This window comes from Canis lupus, chromosome 9, assembly GCF_011100685.1.
Source record: "Canis lupus familiaris isolate Mischka breed German Shepherd chromosome 9, alternate assembly UU_Cfam_GSD_1.0, whole genome shotgun sequence".
Taxonomy (NCBI): domain Eukaryota; kingdom Metazoa; phylum Chordata; class Mammalia; order Carnivora; family Canidae; genus Canis; species Canis lupus.
In genome coordinates, this window is record NC_049230.1 from 21,241,073 (window position 1) to 21,264,508 (window position 23,436).

The window sequence follows — 23,436 nt, forward strand, 5'->3', positions numbered from 1 at the left end:
CAGCCCTCTTTCCAAATGATCTCTTTCTCCAGAGCCTTAACTGTTCTTTAATTATCAGAGCCTCTTCCTTTAAAACTCCTCTACAATCCCCGTACATGATATACAAATTGTCAACAGGCACATGAAAAGATGGGCACAAATAGCTGCCCATCCTTCTCAGCCATGGTACAACTCAGTCCTTATTCACCTCAAGGCTTCCAATGCTTGGGACGCTGTACCATTGAAGGATTCTTCCCTTAAAGCAGATGGAAAGGGAGTTCACTGAAACTTCTTCTTTGACTCAATCCCCGTCCCTCCCTAGAAACGCCAGGTGGGCCAGGAAATGAGTCTGAGTATGGGTTTACAGGATCACATAACACAGAAGAATGTCATTGGATGGACCAACTCTCAATTAACAAGGGTAGATACCTGGGCTAGACTGTGTGGCCTCTTTTAAGATCTACCACAAAACTCTGATTTTATGGGTATACTGCCTGAAGAGGAGTCCTGACTTAGCAAGAAGCCCAAGTAAAGAATTTTATGGGACAAGGGACTCTTCTGAGGAAGGCAAATAACAGACTGAGGCACGGGCATTTGAAAACCAGAGAAGACAGAGAAAGAAAAAAGACATTACATACCTCGTCCACACCCTCTGTGGAGGAAATATAAATACTCCCCAGAGAAAGGAATTCCACAAGTTCCTTGGAGAACTTGGGCTCTGTGTTTAGCCAGGTGCCTTGCTCCCTCCAGCACCATGCCTTACAACTGCTGCCTGCCCAACCTGAGCTGCCGCTCCACCTGCTCCTCCCGGCCCTGCGTGCCCCCCAGCTGCCACACCTGCACCCTGCCTGGGGCCTGCAACATCCCCGCCAATGTGGGCAACTGTGGCTGGTTCTGCGAGGGCTCCTTCAATGGCAGCGAGAAGGAGACCATGCAGTTCCTGAACGACCGCCTGGCCAGCTACCTGGAGAAGGTGCGTCAGCTGGAGCGGGAGAACGCGGAGCTGGAGAGCCGCATCCGGGAACGGTGCCAGCAGCAGGAGCCCTTTGTGTGCCCCAGCTACCAGTCCTACTTCCGGACCATTGAGGAGCTCCAGCAGAAGGTAAGGGGCTTTGTTGTTTTCCCTGAGCAAGAGGAGTTTGCTATGATTCTCAATCTGTAGTAGAGAAGTGTGTTTCTTACTTCTATGCCATCGTGATTCTTGCTTCCCCCTTGACCTTCAAAATGGGTTTTTAGGCCATTTTAAAGAAGTTGGTGATTTCATATTTGTTTTCAGTTCTCACTAAGCACCCTCTCATTCACCAGATCCTGTGCACCAAGTCTGAGAATGCAAAGCTGGTGGTTCAGGTTGACAATGCCAAGCTGGCTGCTGATGATTTCAGAACCAAGTGAGTAGTTCAGAATCCACTGGTGTCCACTCCTTTTGTTTAGTTTCCAGTTAAAGGAAAGGGGTGTCCATAACTTTACTGAACAACAGTTCCATCCATTGGTTATGAAGCATTCTGTAGAGATTGAGGGGAACCAAACAAGGAATCACAAAAATAGATGAGGACGCAAATCTGTTTATTTTTGGAGCAATATTTGGTCTGGACTGAGCCTCCAGAACCCTCTGTCTCCTGGGTCTACTCATTGCAGAAAGTGGAAAGACTAAGTGCATGGGGCTATCAAAGATCAATCCTGTGAGTCTTGAAGGTCTGCTGGTCACTGCTTTGACCTTGTCCTTGTGCAGGTATGAGACAGAGCTGGGCTTGCGGCAGCTTGTGGAGTCAGACATCAACGGCCTGCGCCGGATCCTGGATGAGCTGACCTTGTGCAAGTCCGACCTGGAGGCCCAGGTGGAGTCCCTGAAGGAGGAGCTTCTCTGCCTCAAGAGGAACCATGAGGAGGTGAGACCAGAAATGATGAATGATAAAACCTGGCTCAGCCTCAGGCTGAGGGTGACTTGAATGATTTGGGATGTCAGAAACTGGAATATGAGGTTGGGGTTGACTTTACAACTTTCCTTTAAAAACACCAAAACTTCATGATGAATGAAAAAACAGAGATGAAATTTATCCATGTTTCCAGTTAACATGTATCTTTCACTCAAAACTGGTATATTGTGTGAGTTTCCTAGAGCCCCTCTATCAGCTTGTGATTGGTTACTGAGCTCTAGAATGAGCCTCAGCATTGTTGTATTCACGCTATGCAAAGTCATCTCTCTCCCCAAAGGCCACTGAATCAAGCCTGGTGAATCTGAGTTTCTACTCTTTCAAAGTTTTGGTGAAAAACGATCTGAGGCTCCTCCTTCTCTGTCCTGGAGGAGCCATGCCATGATCTCCTTTGATGGCAAAAATTGTTTGCTTTACAATCTGAAATCGTACAGTCAATTCTTTGTATTATGAGCTCTTCTGCAGCCAATCTGCAAATTGGGAAAGTTGGGCATTGGTCCATCTTTTGGTGGCATCAAGCAAACCCTTGGGAATTCTTCTTGAATCCAAGTGCCATGGCATGGTTGTGTGAGGAGGGAGCTGTGCCACATGGAGCACAGAGCATTTTGCTTTGAGCTGTCACAGACTGCTCCACTCAAAGTTTCTTTTTCAAGGAAATAGACTAACAGGGCTTCAGCAAGCAAAGTCCATTCTTCGTTAAGGAGAATTACTCTTGCCTTTTCTGCATCCACAGGAAGTCAACACCCTGCGCTGCCAGATTGGAGACCGCCTCAATGTGGAAGTGGACGCAGCCCCTTGCCGTGGACCTGAACCGTGTGCTCAACGAGACCAGGAGTCAGTATGAGGCCCTGGTGGAGACCAATCGCAGGGACGTGGAGGAATGGTTCACCACCCAGGTGGGCATCTCAGCACGTGGCCGCTCAGGACCCTTGGCCCCTCGGGGCCCTTGAGGCAAGGTCTGACCCTGTCTTCTCCCCTATGCTCTTTCAGACTGAGGAGCTAAACAAGCAGGTAGTGTCCAGCTCGGAGCAGCTGCAGTCCTGCCAGGCGGAGATCATTGAGCTGAGACGCACGGTCAACGCCCTGGAGATCGAGCTCCAGGCCCAACACAACCTGGTGGGTGTTGTTCTGGGTACTGTCCAGGCTCTCCTGACCTCGTGAAGCCCATGGAGAAGCCCCCTGGGGAGGGGCTCAGTGACATTCTTTATTTTCCTCACACAGAGGGACTCCCTGGAGAACACGCTGACAGAGACTGAGGCACGCTACAGCTCTCAGCTGGGCCAGTTGCAGTGCATGATCACCAACGTGGAGTCCCAGCTGGCTGAGATCAGGAGTGATCTGGAGCGGCAGAACCAGGAGTACCAGGTGCTGCTGGATGTGCGGGCCCGGCTGGAGTGTGAGATCAACACATACCGGGGTCTGCTGGAGAGCGAGGACTGCAAGTGAGTAGCCAGCGGGAGGTATCTGATGAAGTGTGCTTCTCAGTTGGACTCCATACTTTCAAAGGAAATTATGCCTCCACACCAGACATGATCAAATAGAACTCAGAAAACACAATATGGCCATCATTAAACATTCAGTTTGATTCACAAATGGAAATTGTACAACCAATCCTTTGCATCCTACTGTGATCCTATAGATATAAGATCAATGATATTTTTTACATTTTATAAGACTGTATTGCGTAGAGGGTGCATCTCCGTACATTACCTTATCTGACCTTATAGTTACTGCCAAGCAGGTTGGATCAGTATTCTCTCCATTCTGTAGGTGAAGAAACTGGGACTTGGAGAAGCTAAGTGACTTTCCCAAGATCACTAGCTAGGAATGGACAGTGTTAGGAGTCAATACCAGAGTTCTAGAGTTTCTGTCTAGAACTTAGGGTGCTGTGTAGAAGGAAGATCATTAGCAGTTTGATAGGGAGCTTTACAGTAGGTGAGCCTGTGGCTTTCTCTGTTACAGGTGAGGTCAAATCCCACAGTAATTCCACTCTTGGGGTCTCTCTTATATATTCTACAAGCCTCCCTCAATTCACCTTTTCTGCATCATTCTTTTTCTCCAGGCTGCCCTGCAACCCTTGTGCCACAACGAATGCATGTGGATCTTCCGGGTCCTGTGTCTCTAATTCCTGTGCCCCCTGCACGCCTTGTGCCCCCCGCCCACGCTGTGGGCCTTGCAACTCCTTCGTCCGATAAGGCCCATGGGCTGCCAGAGGAGCAAGGAGGCAGGGCCCAAGGTTCCAGAACTTTGACCCGGCACTAGTTCATTCGACAAAAAGGGGCAGAAAACACATTGTGTAGCTGAAGCTGCCCTGGTAAGGCAGCCATGAAACTCACCCAACGTACTGCAGACGGTTCCTTGCCCACCCGTTCCTTCAGTGGGATCTATTCCTTCTTCACTTGCCCAGAGAACTCTCGGAAGTGCCAGGGCGTTCCCTTGTAACCTGCTAATAAACTTGATTTCCCTGGCAAAGCAGATGCCTTTCTCATTGGTATTCATTCATTCTGCCGCACCCATCACCTGAGCACTCTATAAAAAAGCCACTTGAAAATCAGGCTACATAATGGCCTGACTCTTGGGTACAAGAGCCGTTCTATGCCTGGCGGGCAGATGGCTGGCCTGGTGCCCTGGACGCATGGGTGAGGCAAGCTGGCAGGACGGAGGGCTGGGCAGCCGCAATGCTGCAGCCTCCATCTCCCCTTGACCATTCCTGCATATTTCCCACTCTCCCTCTTTGACCTGGACATCTAGAGCTGATTGCATCTAAATCTGAAGTGAGGAGGCATGACCTACGGGCTAGAAAGAGGCTCTGGAAAATTCATATTTTCTTAGCAGGAGTTTCAGGTCCAGTGCTGTATTATCTGGGTCCTGGTGGCCCGGGTGTTCCAGCAGCCTCAGAAACACTCAGCAAAGGAATGCTCTGGCCTGCCTGCCATGCCTAGGACTTCCTCCTTCCTCATGTGTTGGTGGATCGTTATCACCCTGGGCTTCATCTGCTCCCTTCCCCTCTCAACTTGGTGGCTTAAGACACCTTTCACCCCCCAACTCTTCATCTGATACTTCCACCTCTCTCAGTCCATTCCAACCAGTACCTGTTGAATCCCTACTCTGTTTACACCCTGGATAGTGAGGAAGGGAGAGACACATCAAGAAAGACATAGTCTTGGCTGCAAGTTATTTATAACTTACTTAAGGGGATAAAGCTAGTCCCTAAATAGTGGTATTAGAAGGCATGTCCCTGACACTGAACACTCAGGCTTGTGCTGCAAACAGATCACCAAATACTGAAAATGACATCAGGATTCAAGAAAGGCTTGAACTTGAATCTTTAACTTCAGAAAAGAGCCAAGGAAATGTTAAACATTGACCCCAGAGGACCATTTTGACATGAAAGGATCAGATACCACTCAGGTTTCTACCTTTTCCCATGAACCTCTCCATCATACCAGGCGTTCTGAGGCAGATATCAGACCCTGCTTTGGTGAAACATAATCTTGTGCAATGAAATAACCAGATGGTTTAAAATTACATATATATTTGATAAAGCAACTATTTATTGTTTCTACCATAATTAACCCCATGACCCTTATTTTTAAAGCCCAATTTCCAGGGTGGATTCAAATTTGCACATCTTACTGCTTGGTTTGTGAGCAGACTCTGACCTGGAATCCCTTGTCTGATATGGTCCACTACAGTGTCTGTGATTTCCTCCAAATGTAAGGTTAATCTCAGGTCAGAGGCCCTCCCTAATTTTTCCTTGTTCCTTTATTCCATATCCTGCTTGCATAGATTACAATAATGCAAAAGTAATGCTTGTGGCTGCTGTGGAAAGTGGAATACCTGTCTCCCCTTCTCTGCAAAGATGCCCATATTGTTTTCTGGAACCCATGTTAGGCTACCACAAAGGGAAATTAGAGGCACGGATGGAATTAAAGCTGCTAACAGTGAAAGGGAATATAAGGGAAGGGAGAAGAAATGTGTGGGAAATATCAGAAAGGGAGACAGAACGTAAAGACTGCTAACTCTGGGAAACGAACTAGGGGTGGTAGAAGGGGAGGAGGGCGGGGGGTGGGAGTGAATGGGTGACGGGCACTGGGGATTATTCTGTATGTTAGTAAATTGAACACCAATAAAAAATAAATAAAAAAAAAGCTGCTAACAGTTGACTTTAGAATGGGGAGATTAAACTGGATTATCCAGTGGCCCCAATGTAATCACCAGCGTCCTTCAAAATGGAAGGGGAGGCAGAGGACAGTGAGAGGGAGATCTGACTGGGGACACAGGTCAGAGTGATGTGATGTGAGGACTGGATCCCTCATTGCAGGATCTGAAGATGGAGGAAGGGGGCCACAAACCAAGAAAGGAGGTAGCTTCTAGCTGCTGGAGAAGAAAAGGAAATGGATTCTCTGTTGGAGTCTCCAGAAAGGAGCATAGCCCTGGCAACACCTTGATTTTATTCTTTTTATTGTGGAAAAATATATCGGTATATATAACATAAAATTTACCATTTTATCTTTTTTTAAATGTTTAATTCAGGGGCATCAAGTACATTCACATTATTGTCCATCCATCAGCACCATCCATCTCCAGAACTTTCTCACCATCTGAACTGAAACTCTCCATTAAATCCCGTAACTCCCCTGCCTTTAGCCCCTGGTAACTCTATTCCACTTTGTCTATATAAATTTGACCACCCTAGGTACTTCACATACATGGAGTCATACAGTATTTGTGTGTGTGTGTGTGTGTGTGTGTGTGTGTGTGTGTGTGTCTGGCTTATTTCACTTGGTATAATGTTTTCAAGCCTTATGTATGTTGTAGTATCTATGTATCAAAATTGTGTTCCTTTTAAAGAGCAAATAATATTCCATTGTATATATCACATTTTGTTTGTCCATTCAGATGGATAGGTATTTTGGCCCTTGGAACTAGTGAACCGGTATCAATATCTGTATCTATGTCTATATCTCTATATCTATCTATCTATCTATCTATCTATCTATCTATCTATCTATCTATTCAAGTAACTGCTTTCAATTCTTTTGTGTATGTATCTAGAAGTGGAGTTACTAGATCTTATGGTTACTAGATCTATGTTTAATTGTTTGAGGCCGTGCCATTTAACATACCTACCAGCCGTGTACAAGGGTTCCAATTTCTCCACATCCCCGCCAACACTTTTTAAATTTTGGGTTTTTCGCTTTTGTTTTTCCTAATAGCCATCCTAGGGGGCATGAAGTGGTACCTCATTATGGTTTTGATGTGTATTTACCTGATGATTAGTGATGTTGAAGCATCTTTTCATGTGCCTGTTGACAATTTGTATATCTTCTTTGGAGAAATGTCTATTCAAGTCTTTTGGCTCTGTATTCAGTTGGGTCGTTTAGTTTTATTGTTGAATTATAGGAGTTCTTTATACATTCTGGATATTGATCCCTTATTAGAAATATAATTTGCAAGTATTTTCTACCATTCCGTGGGTCACCTTTTCACTGTCTTGATAGTGTCCTTTGGCTCACAAAACTTTTTACATTTTCTGGGCCTCTGTTTTACCTATTTTTCTTTTGTTATCTGTGCATTTGGTGCTGTGGCCAGGAAATCATTGCCACTTCCAATGTCAAGAAGTTTTTTTCTATGGTTTCTTCTAAAAGTTTTGCAGTTTTAGCTCTTACATTTAGGTCTATGATCCATTTTGGGTTCATGTTTTGTATATGGTGTGAGGTAAGGGTCTAAGTTCATTCTTTGCATGTGAATATCCAGTTTTCCCAGCACAATTCATTGAAAAGACTCTATTTCCTTCACTGAATGGCATCCTTTTTGAAATAATTTGATCATATATGTGAAGGTTGATTTCTGAACTCTCTATTCTATTCCATTGGTCTCTATGTCTGACACATTGAATACTACAGCTTTGTAGTAAGTTTTGAAATCAGGAAGTGTGAGTTTTCTAACTTTGTTCTTTTTTAAAGATTGTTTTGGCTATTTGGGGTGCCTTGAAATCTCATATAAATTTTAGGATGGGCTTTTCTATTTCTGCCAAAGACATCCCTGGAATTTTGATAGGGATCACATTGCATCTCTTTGATAGGAATTTCTTTGGGCAATGTTACCATCTTAAACATACTAAATCTCCCACAAACATGAGCAATCTTCCCATTTATTTGTATTTCTTTAATTTCTTTTGGTAATGTTTTGCAGTTTTCAGTGTATAAGTCTTTTGCCTCCTTAGTTGCATTTATTCCTAGGTATTTTATTCTTTTTCATTTTATTGTAAACTTTTTCCTTAATTTTAAGCCCAATGAGAATAAAATTTTGATTTGAGACCCATGTTAGGCTTCTGACCTATAGAACTTTAAGATAATAAATTTATGTTGGTTTAAGCCACTAGATTTGTGGTGATTTGTGGTGATAGTAATAGGAAATGAACACAGTTCACATCTGTTGAATATAAGCTATGAGTTAGGCAAAATACTAGGAACTTACGTTAATAAAATGCCTCAAATTAAACCCATTTTAACAAATGAGGAAACAGAACCTTGAAAACTTGCTTGAAATTACAGTTGGTTATTAGTAATTATGAGACTTGAACCAGGTTCTATTTATAGGTGCATATGACACCACTATAAGGTATGGAGAATGATTTAAAAATCAGGGCAGAATGAATATATCCAAGTCAATTACATTCTTCAGAGTTGTTCCTTACACACAGATTCCAGCTTAATTTTGGCAAGTCTCTTTAATTTTGGCTTTCAAATCAGTTATGAGTTACAATCATATGGAGGTGTTTTATTTAAATTATCTAACTTGATTGCGCATCTTATTCACAAAATTTCTTGTTGAATGGCTTCTAAAAAATCAAATCCATCCTTAAAAGACAAAGGTTTGCTATCAACAAACTGGATATTAAAAAGATACAGACATTGCCAAAACACAAAACTCCCAAACATGCTTTGAACAGAGAGGCCATCACTAGAACAAGGGAAGATTCTGGCAGGGGGCAAAGCTTTTTGGATCTGTAAATTTTGTTATGATTTTTTCTCAAAATAGAAATCTCAATCCTTGTAGCTGAACCACAATTTTGTAAATAAATATATTCTACATCCCCTTAAATACTTCCATGTGGCTCTTAAATTGTTTCCAGATACTCTGTCATCATCATCATACATGAAGGCAGTTGTTCTCCACGTTGGTGGTACTTTGGAATCACCTGGGGAACTTAAAAAAAGCTGAAGCTGGAGTTTGCCCTTTGAGAGTCTGATTCAACTGGTCTGGGATGCAGCCTGGCCATTAGGAGTTTTAGAATCTCTACAGGTGGTTCTAATGAGCCAGGTTGTGACCCACTTGCCAAAGCTAGGGTTCTAGTTCTCACTTATCCTCTCATCACCTCTGTGTCCTTGGACAAGACATGTAGCTTCTCTGAGCCTCAATTTCCCCAAAGTGGAGGTAACTCTCTTCTCTACCTGCTTTATACACTTACCAAGAGGATCAGGGAAGACTGTGTTTATGGAAACACTTTGCAAACCAGATATTTTTTATCAGGACTATTATTTTGATTGTTGATGACTTAACATATAGATAAGCTTCTTAAAAGTAGAAAAGCATAATCATTTTTGTTACTGTTTCATGCCCAACAGTAGAATTTGTATACTGTCCTGTTGTCTCTCACACCACTGCTTCTTTCTTTAAATCCTCCACTTAGCTCTACACCTGGAGTATATGCTCTACTCAGTATTATTGGATACTCTTTGACTCCAGGCCCATCTTCTGATGGGGCCCTAGGCCCTTCTCAGTTGGTACATCCAGTGCTCTTTTGTGACCTATTTAATTGCCTCTTGGCTGTCTTGGTCTGAACTCTTAGCCCACTGGCAATATCATTCTCAGATACTTAACCTATCCTTAAGCTTAAGTCCTGAATATTTTTGCTGATTCTTTCCCTGTTTCCTTGAAAATTAGTATATGCTATGGGTACAGCTAAGAAACTTTTTTGCAATCTTAAATCTGGGGTTAAAGTCATTGTTTGAGTTCCTTGAGGCCTGAGGCTGCTGTCGGTATCAACAGGAAGAGCAGGACTGTCCAGGAATGTGCAGCATTTTTTTCTGTAAAAGCCCATCTCATTACTTCCAGGAGGCACACCTCACCACAAGCTTGTGGGATTTGTCACTTTTTAACCTCCACTTTGCTGAGGAGCAAAGCAATATGCAGGAAGCCTAGGTGTGTCTTCCTGTCCATGCTCAGAGTTGGCATTGGAATTCATGAGCTACCTACTGTTTTCTTCCAGTTCTTGTGTTTTGTCACACCTTGGTCTGTGCCAGTGTCTCATCTCTCTACTTCACAATGAGGTGGGATGGGTCCAGAAGACTTGAGTCTACTTATTTGTGTCATTTTGGACAAGTTCACTTTATTCTCAGATTCTTTATTTCTGATACATGGTGACAATAATGGCATTGAAACATTCAGAGTTTGGGGTGAGGATGGAATACTATATGTGAAGGGTTCTAGTGGACTACCTGATGAGAAAGTGACATATTGCTGCTCATTTATTTCCTGTCTTACCATCTGGGCCTCAGTTTTCTTCTCCATAAATTCAGGTCTTTTTTTAGCTTTAGAGTTCTTTGATTCTTAGGAAATAGATCTTACTTCTGGGGTGAATTTTACAGGACTAAAACGTCAGGGTGAGGCAAGTAGGCTTTCTCTCAGATTCTAAATAACTTTAGGCTGTGCCATTGTACATTTTGATTTTTTTTTTAGTTGCTAAGAAAAGGCAATATAGGGTGCCTGGGTGGCTTAGTCAGTTAAGTGTCTGGCTTTGGCTTAGGTCATGATCCCAGGGTCCTGGGATAGAGTCCCGCATTGGGCTCCCCACTCAGTGGGGACTCTGCTTCTCCCTCTCTTTCTGCTCCTCCCCCTACTTGTGCTCTCTATCTCTCTTTAATAAATAGATAAATAAAATATTTTTTAAAAAGGCAATCCAATTTCCAATCTGGACATATCAACCACCAGCTATGCAAGAGGGCAACCATTTGCCTATGGAGAAAATAAATAGTGTAATTTGGTTCAAGAGGGTACCATAGAGAGTAGCTAAATGAGAGAGGCCTTTGGACAGAAAGACTTTGGGGCATTGATAGGGTTGGGAGGGGCTGGGACAGGGCTCCAGTGAGAATCAGAAGCAAAAACTATAAAGAGAGGGGCAATGGGAAGAAAGGAATCTAAGATTTTTCTTCCCCTCACAAAATCAGAGCAACTTCTGTGCCGAATGTTTTCACTATGTTTAGGTATCCAGGCTTAAGGGTTAGACAATGAATTGTTCAAATCCCAGCTCTGCCACTTATTGGCTGTGTCATGGGAAAACTCTGAGCCTTTCTCAATTTGTTAATTTATCTGTAAAGTGGGAATAATTTTAATAGGCCAATTTTACAGGCTTGTTGGGAGAGTCAAATGAGAAATGTTCCATAGCACTTAGTGCCTTGTTTGGCACAGAATAAGTTATTCATGAAGTGGTAAATAAAATCATAAGCATCACCCAAACCACCATTATCATTATGGATGTTAGCACAGAAACACAAGGCTGGGAGATGCACAGAAAGTGAGTAGAGCCCATTTCAATGCCTGTACAAAAAGAAGGCTTTGGTGGCAATACAACCCAGTGTAGAGAACCTGTCGTCCTCAAGAACCAACCCAAATAAGATAACCAAATCCATAAGATCAGTAACTTATCAGAGAACGTAGGGACAATGGGCCTTCTGTCAATTTCCTATTCTGGCTACCAACTTAATGTTAAAATTTGCATTTTTGTTGATTAATTCATGAATATAATTCTGTGCTCCTAGCATTTGCATAGTAGGTAAATGAGGTTTTTATCACCATTGGGTAGGTATGGGCAATGTGCTCAAGTGTCTTCTCAACAGAACTGAATTTTCAGAAAATTCTACATCTGAGCCATCTGGGCCAAGAATAGGAAGGAGGAAGTTTATAGAAATAATCATCGTCCCACCCCCAACCGTATTCACACACTATATTACTTAAATTTTACAATAAAATGATGAGGTGGGCAGCATATTTTTAATTTAAAAGATGAGGAAAATGGGTCAAAAGGGAACTCACTTCTCTGAGCTCATGTCATCAGTAAGAATGTGAACTCAGGTAGGCTAGCTTCAAAAGTGTGCTTTTCTGTTACCTTCATACTTCCTTTGAAATCTAGACATATCCTTCATAAATGATGTATATTGTGTTGCACAAATAATTTTTTGGAACTTCTGTCTGAAGCTCATGATTTTGTTTCTGTGTAGAACAAAGGACAGATAAAGTGACAAGGAATAGAGATGAAATGAGGAGGGCTACTTCATTAAGATTCTTTGTTGGGCAATAGGAAGACTCCCAAGAGTTTGGAAGTGTCCAAAAGTATCTATCTGATCCCAGAGGTGATAGAGAGGTGCACACTCATCGGAGATGATGCCCACTTCTTAGGGACAACAGAGTGAAGGTGCATTCTCATGGGTTGTGACTTGGTGTGCCCTCTCAGGTGGGCAGAGTCACACCTCTAGGGCCACCTGGGAGACTGTTCACTCCAGACTCTTTCCAGGGAATCTAGTGGCAGAACCTCATGGGTGTGGAGTCCCAAACAACTCCACCCCATGTCCCTCGCTCTCCTCCCCTCTGAGTAATGGGAAGAGCCATTTGGGGTTGTGATGCTCCTGTCTTCTTTGAAGCCATCTGATGAAACTCTGATTTTACCAACCACTAGCACTCAGGAGGAATCTGGTGTGACACAACCTGAATGGAATAATTTTATGGGTTGAGGGGACTCTTTGGAAGCAACTAACTAGCATATTTTGGAGGAAAAAATTAGCTGAAGCATGGGGAAGGGAAACTATGCTGTATGCCAACCCCCACCCACCAATAAGAGTATAAAAGGACTACGGAGGATGGAGAGACTCAAACCTCACCACATCTAGCTATATTAGCTTACCCGCTCTCCATCACCTCTCCCTGCACCATGCCTTACAACTGCTGCCTGCCCAACCTGAGCTGCCGCTCCACTTGCTCCTCCCGGCCCTGCGTGCCCCCCAGCTGCCACACCTGCACCCTGCCTGGGGCCTGCAACATCCCCGCCAATGTGGGCAACTGTGGCTGGTTCTGCGAGGGCTCCTTCAATGGCAGCGAGAAGGAGACCATGCAGTTCCTGAACGACCGCCTGGCCAGCTACCTGGAGAAGGTGCGTCAGCTGGAGCGGGAGAACGCGGAGCTGGAGAGCCGCATCCGGGAGTGGTGCCAGCAGCAGGTGCCTTTCGTGTGTCCCAGCTACCAGTCCTACTTCCGGACCATCGAGGAGCTGCAGCAGAAGGTGAGGGGGTGCCATGTGAGGCTGCAATAGCAGCCTACTGTCCTTGAACAATAAGATGTTCTCAAGTTCAAGTGGCCCTCACAGTAGAATCTTGTTTTCAGATCCTGTGTGCCAAGTCTGAGAACACCAGGCTGGTGGTGCAGATCGACAATGCCAAGTTGGCCTCTGATGACTTCAGAACCAAGTATGTTGAGACTCTCAGGCTAGGTGACATCTAAGATCCCTATGGCTCTTACATGGTTCCCTGTGACTAATACTTCCTGGAAGGGAGGAGGCAGCCATTTCACCCTTTTCATTTTCCTTCTCAAGCCTGGCCTTATATAAAATCATTTTCAAATAAGAATCCAGATTCATATACTGCATGCTCTTCAGTCAATATGGTCTTTCCAGAAGGCCCCCCTAAGCTCCCAAATTCAGAGACTGACATGAACTATTCTTGGGGAATGGATTGGTTCTTTGGGAATGGTGGTATATTAACCAACAAAATTGAGAGGAGAATGAGAGACTCCATTTCATGAATCCCTATGGGCAACTTCTGGTGTTAGGGTGAGTCAGGGGCCTCTCCAGTCTGTGTGGAGCTTTAGAGAGACAGGAAAGAAAAGAAGCAGAAAACTGTATTATCTCAAAGAGATGGAGACCAACCTATCCACACAAAACACAGTACAAGGGGATGGGATTCTTTCCTGCCTCATCCTCCCAACCTAATGTGTGTAGGTACCAAACAGAGCTGAGCTTGAGGCAGCTTGTGGAGTCAGACATCAATGGCCTGCGCCGGATCCTGGATGAGCTGACCCTGTGCAAGTCCGACCTGGAGGCCCAGGTGGAGTCCCTGAGGGAGGAGCTGCTGAGCCTCAAGAGGAACCACGAGGAGGTGAGAGGAAAAGGGGAAAATAAAAGTAATCTTTAGAGCCAAGCCTTTAGCATCGGCAAGTGGGAGGCAATTACCATCAAGCTTCTTGGGCTGGGATCCTTCTCTGAAGAACTCAAAATCAGCCAGAGAATGATCATGGTATAGCCATAGCATGGAATGAGGTGGGGTCCATATTCTCAAGTGGGCTGGTGTTGGAGATGCTGAAGAAGGGCACTCATTTATTGGGCCCTGCTCTCTTCTTGTCACTATTAATTTCTGAATTTGGTGGTAGAGGTGGAGGAAAAAAGAAATAAGACATGCACCCTCTTTTCAATGAGCGCCCAGTCTAGCCTGGGGAGATGGCCACGTAAAGACAATGATATAATACAGGCAGAGGAAAAGAAGTACTATATAAGATGCACAAGCAGTATATTCAGGGAATAATCCAGTCTACCTGGAAAGAGATAAGGAATTCTTCTCAGAGGCATGTCATGGGAAGAAAGAAGATTTCACATTTGTGTGTTTCAATCTGGGGGAAAATGCTGAGCAAAGACACAGAAGTGGTAGAGCAGGTATACTGGGTTTGGCCCATGAGTTGATATGGCTGGGTATGTATTACCTATAGGGATGTGATGGAAAATGAGGTAGGACCTGCACTTGCCAGGGGGTTTGGACTTAGTCTTATTGGAAATGTGAGCTTCTTTCAGGTTTTGGGGAAAGAAATTGATGTGATCCCTTTTTGGGTTTATTCCTACATCATATCTGTGTCAGTCTTGGGGAATGATCAGGATATTCCCTTCAGTGCATTTTTGTCAGGGTTGTACTCACTTTCCTACAATAGGAAGATAGACAGCAAATTCATTTCTGTGGCTCATTTATTTCTCTTCGTCCATTAGGAAGTCAACACCCTGCGCTGCCAGATTGGAGACCGCCTCAACGTGGAGGTGGATGCTGCCCCCACAGTGGACCTGAACCGTGTGCTCAACGAGACCAGGAGTCAGTATGAGGCCCTGGTGGAGACCAACCGCAGGGACGTGGAGGAATGGTTCACCACCCAGGTGGGCATCTCAGCACGTGGCCACTCAGGACCTTTGGCCCCTTGGGGCCCTTGAGGCAGGGTCTGACCCTGTCCTCTTCCCTGTACTGTTTCAGACTGAGGAGCTGAACAAGCAGGTGGTGTCCAGCTCGGAGCAGCTGCAGTCCTGCCAGGCAGAGATCATCGAGCTGAGACGCACGGTCAATGCCTTGGAGATTGAGCTCCAGGCCCAGCACAACCTGGTGGGTGTTGTTCAGGGTAGTGCCCAGGCTCTCCTGAACCCATGAAGCCTGTGACTTCTCTGAAACCCCATGGAGAAGCCCCCTGGGGAGTGGCTCTGTGACATTCTTTGTCTTCCCCACACAGAGGGACTCCCTGGAGAACACGCTGACAGAGACTGAGGCCCGCTACGGCTCCCAGCTGGCCCAGGTGCAGTACATGATCACCAACGTGGAGTCCCAGCTTGCTGAGATCAGGTGTGACCTGGAGCGGCAGAACCAGGAGTACCAGGTGCTGTTGGACGTCAAGGCCCGGCTGGAGTGTGAGATCAACACATACCGGGGTCTGCTGGAGAGCGAGGACTGCAAGTGAGTGGGAGACAAAGAACTCTGGAAAACATGTGGTGGGACTACAAGACATTGTGGGCATATACAGGTGGTCCACATTTTCAACTCACAAAACAACATGCAATTATAGAAGAGTCCACGAGGTGACAGTTAAGCAGATATTGAAGGTCAAAGATGAAGGGCATACATCCCTGCCTCAGGGAGCTAACGATGGAGAAGTGGTGGTGGAGAGAGTGTTATGACAATAATTTCTGGGTAAGGTGGATTGTGTTGGTTCCATGAAATCTAAGGAGCATATTTTTCAAAAGGACAGTTTTCCACCTTAGCACATGGTATTCTGGGATGGGGAGAAGGATTTGATAACAATAAAATTTGATTCCAACTATCACGAACCACTGAAAATTCATGGGTGGAATTCATAGGGCTCTCTCCACAACCATCCTCAATCCATTCTAAATCTCTGTGTCCTCCCAGGCTCCCCTGCAACCCATGTGCCACCACCAATGCTTGCGGCAATTCCTGTGGGTCCTGTGGCAACTCTCAAACACGTTGCTCTTAAATTAAGAACTTGCATCCTCTTTGAAGACGACAATGAAGCCATTCAGATCAAGCACAGGAAAGGTCCTTGGGTATTGCCTTTGCTGGAGCTCAGCTGTCAATTAGAAACCTAGACATGCCAAATATATTTCTAGACATGGAAATTCTTTCCAGATTCGACAAGAAAAGACACACATCATCAACTTCTAATGTCTGGAAAATCCCTTCCTGTTGAAGTGTGAGTGTCTTTGTTTCTAAAGATGTTCAGCTCCCTGTAATCCAAGCTCCAGGGTCTACTTTTAGGGCATTTCCTGTATGTATTGTGTTTTCTGCTTTTCTAGCTTCTTTGGTATTCTCTGGAATACAAGGAAGCTACTTCATATACTTCCCAATAAACTTTATTTCTCTGGCATAGCAAATTTGTTTCTCATTTATATTTATGCACTGTAAAGTATCTACCGTGGCTGTTTCCTAAAAATACCCCTTTGTTAGGAGGAAATGGGTTAAATGATTGACACCAGCCATTATGTTCCAGGAAAATACTGATGGGGAAGGGAGCCTGTCATCCTAGGAGGCTCCTACCAAGGGGAGACCATGCAGAAACCTGGCCTCCAACACTCATGCCCATCTTGCCTTGGCTGCAATGTCCTTGGCAATACTAAGTGTCACCTCAAACCTCACTGCTGCCTCTCATGTTGACCCTCATCACCAGGGGTTGATTCTCTGCTTCCCTTTCTCCCAAACTGCCTAAAGACTGACTTCTGTAGAAACTACTCCTAAAGAGCAGCTGCCCTCTCCCCTTTCAACTTGTCTTCTATATCTGAATGACCAGTATAGAAGCCTGGCTTTCCCTCAAAATGTACCTTCAATGATTTACATAAATCCACACATTCTGGGTTATTATTTATTTATTTATTATTATTTTTAAATTGGAGTTCAATTTGCCAACATATAACATATGTTGTGCTCATCCCGTCAAGTACCCCCCTCAGTGCCTGTCACCCAGTCACCTCAACCACCCGCCCACCTCCCTTTCCACTACCCCATGTTCATTTCCCAGAGTTAGGAGTCTCTCATGATCTGTCATCCTCACTATTTTATATTATTCAAATGAATGAGACCATATGTGTTTGTCCTTCTCTGATTGACTTATTTCACTCAGCATAATACCCTCCGGGTGCATACACGTTGAAGCAAATGGTGGATATTTGTCATTTCTAATTGCTGAGTAATATTCCATTGTATACATAGACCACATCTTCTTTATCCATTCATCTTTCGATAGACACTGAGGCTCCTTCCATAGTTTGGCTATTGTGGACATTGCTGCTATAAACATTGGGGTGCAGGTGTCCCGGTGTTTCACTGCATCTGAATCTTTGGGGTAAATCTCCAGCAGTGCAATTGCTGGGTCGTAGGGCAGATCTATTTTTAACTCTTTGAGGAACCTCCACACAGTTTTCCAGAATGGCTGCACCAGTTCACATTCCCACCAACAGTGCAAGAGGGTTCCCCTTTCTCCACATCCTCTCCAACATTTGTGGTTTCCTGCTTTGTTAATTTTCCCCATTCTCACTAGTGTGTGGTGGTATCTCATTGTGGTTTTCATTTGTACTTCCCTGAGGGCCAGTGATGCAGAGCATTTTCTCATGTGCTTGTTGGCCATGTCTATGTCTTCCTCTGTGAGATTTCTGTTCATGTCTTTTTCCCATTTCATGATTGGATTGTTTGTTTCTTTGCTGTTGAGTTTAATAAATTCTTTATAGATCTTGGATACTAGCCCTTTATCTGATATGTCATTTGCAAATATCTTCTCCCATTCTGTAGGTTGTCTTTTAGTTTTGTTGACTGTATCCTTTGCTGTGCAAAAGCTTCTTATCTTGATGAAGTCCCACTAGTTCATTTTTGCTTTTGTTTCTCTTGCCTTCATGGATGGATCTTGCAAGAAGTTACTGTGGCCGAGTTCAAAAGGGGTGTTGCCTGTGTTCTCCTCTAGGATTTTGATGGAATCTTGTCTCACATTAAGATCTTTCATCCATTTTGAGTTTATTTTGTGCGTGGTGTGAGAATGGTCTAGTTTCATTCTTCAGCATGCGGCTGTCCAATTTTCCCAGCACCATTTATTGAAGAGACTGTCTTTCTTCCAGGGGATAGTCTTTCTTGTTTTGTTGAATATTAGTTGACTATAAAGTTGAGGGTCCACTTCTGGATTCTCTAGTCTGTTCCATTGATCTATGTGTCTGTTTTTGTGTCAGTACCACACTGTCTTGAGGACCACAGCTTTGTGGGTACAACCTGAAATCTGGCATTGTGATGCCCCCAGCTATGGTTTTCTTTTTTAATATTCCCCTGGCTATTTGGGGTCTTTCTGATTCCACACAAATCTTAAGATAATTTGTTTTAACTCTCTGAAGAAAGTCCATGGCATTTTGATAGGGATTGCATTAAATGTGTAAACTGCCCTGGGTAGCATTGACATTTTCACAATATTAATTCTTCCAATCCATGAGCATGGAATATTTTTCCATCTCTTTGTGTCTTCCTCAATTTTTTTCAGAAGTGTTCTGTAGTTTTTAGGGTAGAGACCCTTTACCTCTTTGGTTAGGTTTATTCCTAGCTACGTTATGCTTTTGGGTGCAATTGTAAATGGAATTGACTCCTTAATTTCTCTTTCTTCAGTCTCATTGTTAGTGTATAGAAATGCCACTGAAATCTGGGCATTGATTTTGTATCCTGCCACACTGCCAAATTGCTGTATGAGTTCTAGCAATCTTGAGGTGGAGTCTTTTGGGTTTTCTATGTAGAGTATCATGTCCTCTGTAAAGAGGGAGAGTTTAACTTCTTTGCCAATTTGAATGCCTTTTATTTCTTTTTGTTGCCTGACTGCTGAGACTAGGACTTCTAGTACTATGTTCAATAGCAATGGTGAGAGTGGACATCCCTGTCTTGTTCCTGATCTTATGGGAAAGGATCCCAGTGTTTCCGCATTGAGAATGATATTTGCTGTGGGCTTTTCATACATGGCTTTTAAGAAGCTGAGGAATGTTCCCTCTATCCCTACACTCTGAAGAGTTTTGATCAGGAATGGATGCTGTATTTTGTCAAATGCTTTCTCTGCATCTATTGAGAGGATCATATGGTTCTTGTTTTTTTCTCTAGTTGATATGATCTATCACATTGATTGCCTTACTGGTGTTGAACCAGCCTTGCATCCTGGGGATAAATCCTAATTGGTCATGGTGAATAATCTTAATGTACTGTTGGATCCTATTGGCTAGTATCTTGTTAAGAATTTTTGCATCCATGTTCATCAGGGATATTGGTCTCTAATTCTCCTTTTTGGTGGTTTTTTTTTCTGGTTTTGGAATTAAGGTGATGCTGGCCTCATAGAATGAGTTTCGAAGTATTCCATCTCTATCTTTCTGAACAGCTTTAGTAGAATAGGTATTGTTTATTCTTCAAACATTTGATAGAATTGCTTGGGAAGCCATCTGGCTCTGGACTTTTGTGTCTTGGGACGTTTTTGATGACTGCTTCAATTTCCTCCCTGGTTATTGGCCTGTTCAGATTCAGATTTTCTATTTCTTCCTGTTCCAGTTTTGATCGTTTGTGGTTTTCCAGAAATGCATCCATTTCTTCTAGATTGCCTATTTTATTGGCGTATAGTTGATCATAATATGTTTTAAAATCGTTTGTATTTCCTTGGTATCGGTTGTGGCCTCTCCTTTTTCATTCGTGATCTTATTAATTTGAGTCTTTTCTCTTTTGTTTTTAATAAGGCTGCCTAATGGTTTATCTATCTTATTAATTCTTTCAAAGAACCAACTCCTGGTTTTGTTGATCTGTTCCACAGTTCTTCTGGTCTCTATTTCATTGAGTTCTGCTCGAATCTTTATTAACTCTCTTCTTCTGCTGGGTGTAGATTTTATTTGCTGTTCTTTTTCCAGTTCCTTTAGGTGCAAGGTTAGCTTTTGTATTTCAGTTTTGTATTTCAGTTCTTTCCAGTTTTTTGAGGGATGCTTGTATTGCAATGTATTTCCCTCTCAAGACTGCTTTTGCTGTATCTCAAGGATTTTGAATGGTTGTATCTTCATTCTCATTACTTTCCATGAATCATTTTAATTCTTCTGTAATTTCCTGGTTGACCCTTTCATCTTTTAGCAGGGTGGTCTTTAAACTCCACGTGTTTGAATTTCTTCTAAATTTCTTCTTGTGATTTAGTTCTAGTTTCAAAGCATTATGGTCTGAAAATATGCAGGGGACAATCCCAGTCTTTTGATATCTGTTAAGACCTGATTTGTGACCCAGTATGTGGTTATTCTAGAGAAAGTTCCATGAACACTTGAGAAGAATGTGTATTCAGTTGCATTTGGACATGAAGTTCTGTAAATATCTGTGAAGTACATCTGGTCCAGAGTATCATTTAAAGCTCTTGTTTCTTTGGAGATATTGTGCTTAGAATATCTGTCATTTGCAGAAAGTGCCGTGTTGAAGTCTCCCAGGATTAGTGTATTATTATCTAAGTATGTCTTAACTTTGATTATTAATAGATTGATATACTTGGCAGCTCCCACATTAAGGGCATAAATATTCACGATTGTTAGGTCCTCTTGTTGGATAGATCCTTTAAGTATGATATAATGTCTTTCTTCATCTCTTACAACAGTCTTTGGGATAAACTTTAATTTATCTGATATGAGGATGGCTACCCCTGCTTTCTCTCGAGGACCATTTTAAAAAAGATTTTATTTATTCATTCATGAGAGACACAGAGAGAGTGAGAGAGAGGCAGAGACACAGGCAGAGGGAGAAGCATGCTCCATGCATGGAGCCTGACATGGGACTCGATCCCGGGTCTCCAGGATCAGGCTCTGGACCTAAGGCAGTATTAAATGCTGAGCCACCCAGGCTGCCCTTGAGGACCATGTGAATGGTAAATGGTTCTCCAACCTCTTATTTTAAGGCTGTAGGTGTTCTTAGGTCTAAAATGAGTCTTGTAGATAGAAAATAGATGGGTCTTGCTTTTTTATCCAGTCTGAAACCCTGCACCTTTTGACGGTATCATTAAGCCTATTTATATTCAGAGTTACTATTGAAAGATATTAATTTAATGTCATCATAATACCTATTCAGTCCCTGTTTTTGTGGATTGTTTCTTTGGACTTCCTCTTTCTTTTACAGAGTTCCCCTTTATATTTCTTGCAGAGCTGGTGTGGTGGTCACATATTCTATCAGTTTCTGCCTATCTTTATCGCTCCTTCTATTCTGAATGAGAGCCTTGTTGGATAGAGTATTCCTGGCTGCATGTTCTTCTCATTTAGGACCCGGAATATATCCTGCCAGCCCTTTCTTGCTGCTAGGTCTCTGTAGAGAGGTCTTCTGTTAATCTAATATTTTTCCCCATATAAGTTAGGGATCTCTTGTCTCTTGCTGCTTTAAGGATCTTCTCTTTATCTTTGGAATTTGCAAGTTTCACTGTTAAATGTCAGGGTGTTGAATGGTTTTTATTGATTTTAGGGGGGATCTCTCTATCTCCTGGATCTGAATGCCTGTTTCCCTCCCCAAATTAGGAAAGCTGTCAGCTATCATTTGTTCAAATACACTTTCTGATCTTCTGTCCCTTTTGGCATCCTCTGGAACCCCAATTAAACATAGATTTTTCCTTCTGAGGCTGTCATTTATTTTCCTTAACCTTTCCTCACGATCTTTTAATTGTTTTTCTCTTTTTTCCTCAGCTTCCTTCCTTGCCATCAACTTTTCTTCTATGTCATGAGTTTTTCTACCTCATTAACTCTCATCATTAGGACCTCCAGTTTGGATTGCATCTCATTTATTTGGTTTTTAATTTCAGCCTGCTTAGATCTAAATTCTGCAGTCATGAAGTCTCTTGAATCCTTTATGCTTTTTTCCAGAGCCACCAGTAGCTTTATAATTGTGCTTCTGAATTGGCTTTATGACATCGAATTGTAATCCAAATTCTGTAACTCTATGGGAGAGAGTACTATTTCTGATTCTTTCTTTTGTGATGAGTTCTTATTTCTAGTTATTTTGCTCAGTGCAGAGTGGCTAAAAACAAGTTGTGCTGGAAGAAGGAAGGAAAAAAAGAGAAAGAAAAAGGGGGGAAACAACAAAAAACAAAAGCAAAAGCAAAACAAAACAAAAACAAAAACAAAAGGAAAAACAAGGAGGGGTATCCTCTGATTCTATATACAGTAAGTCCCTCTACTTCCCCTGGAGCTTTCCAGAGCTGCTCGGTCAAGAATTTGCTTTTCCTCTGTCCTTCCAGCTGGTCTTCTGCGGGAGGGCCTGGGGTGCTGATTCTCAGGTGTGTGCACCTGGGGGAGCTGCCCCGCCCCCTGCCAGGTGCTCGGCTCAGTGGAAGCTCTTTATCCTGTGAGGCCCCTGGTCCCTGGCAGCCCCTGGTCCCTGGCGGCCCCGCTCCATCCCGGGCACAAGGTGACACAGGGAGGAACAACAAAACTGGCAGCGGCCAGTTCTGCAGCCCTGGAGTCAGCTCCCACAGTAACTACCACAGTCTCCCAGTCTTCACCGGCCTGGATGCTCCGGGGGCTGGGGGCACTGATCTGCACGGGGCTGGACCGCCCAGCAGCAGAGGGTCCTCTCTGTCCTGTGCCCTCCCCACCTCCGCCTGTCCCAAGGGGAGCAACAGATCCTGGGCTATGTCCTCCGGCGCCCTGGTCTCGAGGGCCTGTGCGGCTGGAATGGCGCTCCCAGGGTGCGCAGCCCCCTCTGTGCGGTGCCTCTGCCTGAGCCGCGGCCAGAGCTGCTCCCGAGGTCCCACCGGGCACCCTCCAGCCCTTTACGGTGTTTGGTCCGTGGTGTGTGGCTCGCTCTCCCCGGGGCGCACCTCCTCTGTTAATGACCTCAGGAACCTGGGGGCTCCACTGCTCCTCCTGGGATCCTGCCCGAGTTCCCTGCGAGTGCCTTTCCATCTGGGAAGATTTTTAAATCTTCCTACATCTCCGGGACTGGGCTTTCCTGTCCTGGAGGCTCTCACCCCGGCCTTAGCCTGGCTTCTCGCGCCCCCCACCCCCGCCACTGGATTATTTTTTATTTAATTTTTTCCCATCTTCTTACCTTGGTAGAAGCCCAAACTCTTCTCACTGTAGCGTTCCAGCTGTTCTCTCTTTAAATCTCAGGGCAAATTAGTAGGTTTTCAGGATGATTTGAAAGTT

General features: G+C 43.9%; 2 protein-coding genes across 2 annotated transcripts; both read left to right on the plus strand.

Moving 5' to 3' along the window:
• Nucleotides 1-730: 730 nt before the first annotated feature.
• On the plus strand, nt 731-4,385 carry KRT31 (keratin 31). Its single transcript, XM_038546104.1, is given in 8 exon segments — nt 731-1,081; nt 1,285-1,367; nt 1,709-1,865; nt 2,644-2,706; nt 2,708-2,806; nt 2,901-3,026; nt 3,132-3,352; nt 3,973-4,385. Coding segments are annotated over 8 exon segments (1,230 nt in total). The 5' UTR covers nt 731-733; the 3' UTR covers nt 4,106-4,385.
• An 8,476-nt stretch (nt 4,386-12,861) lies between these two features.
• KRT34 (keratin 34) lies at nt 12,862-16,659 on the plus strand. The gene is made up of 7 exons (XM_038546105.1): nt 12,862-13,251; nt 13,353-13,435; nt 13,966-14,122; nt 14,998-15,159; nt 15,254-15,379; nt 15,504-15,724; nt 16,178-16,659. The coding sequence occupies exons 1-7, from the start codon at nt 12,904-12,906 to the stop codon at nt 16,260-16,262; spliced, it is 1,182 nt and encodes a 393-aa protein (XP_038402033.1). The 5' UTR covers nt 12,862-12,903; the 3' UTR covers nt 16,263-16,659.
• The last annotated feature ends 6,777 nt before the right edge of the window (nt 16,660-23,436 follow it).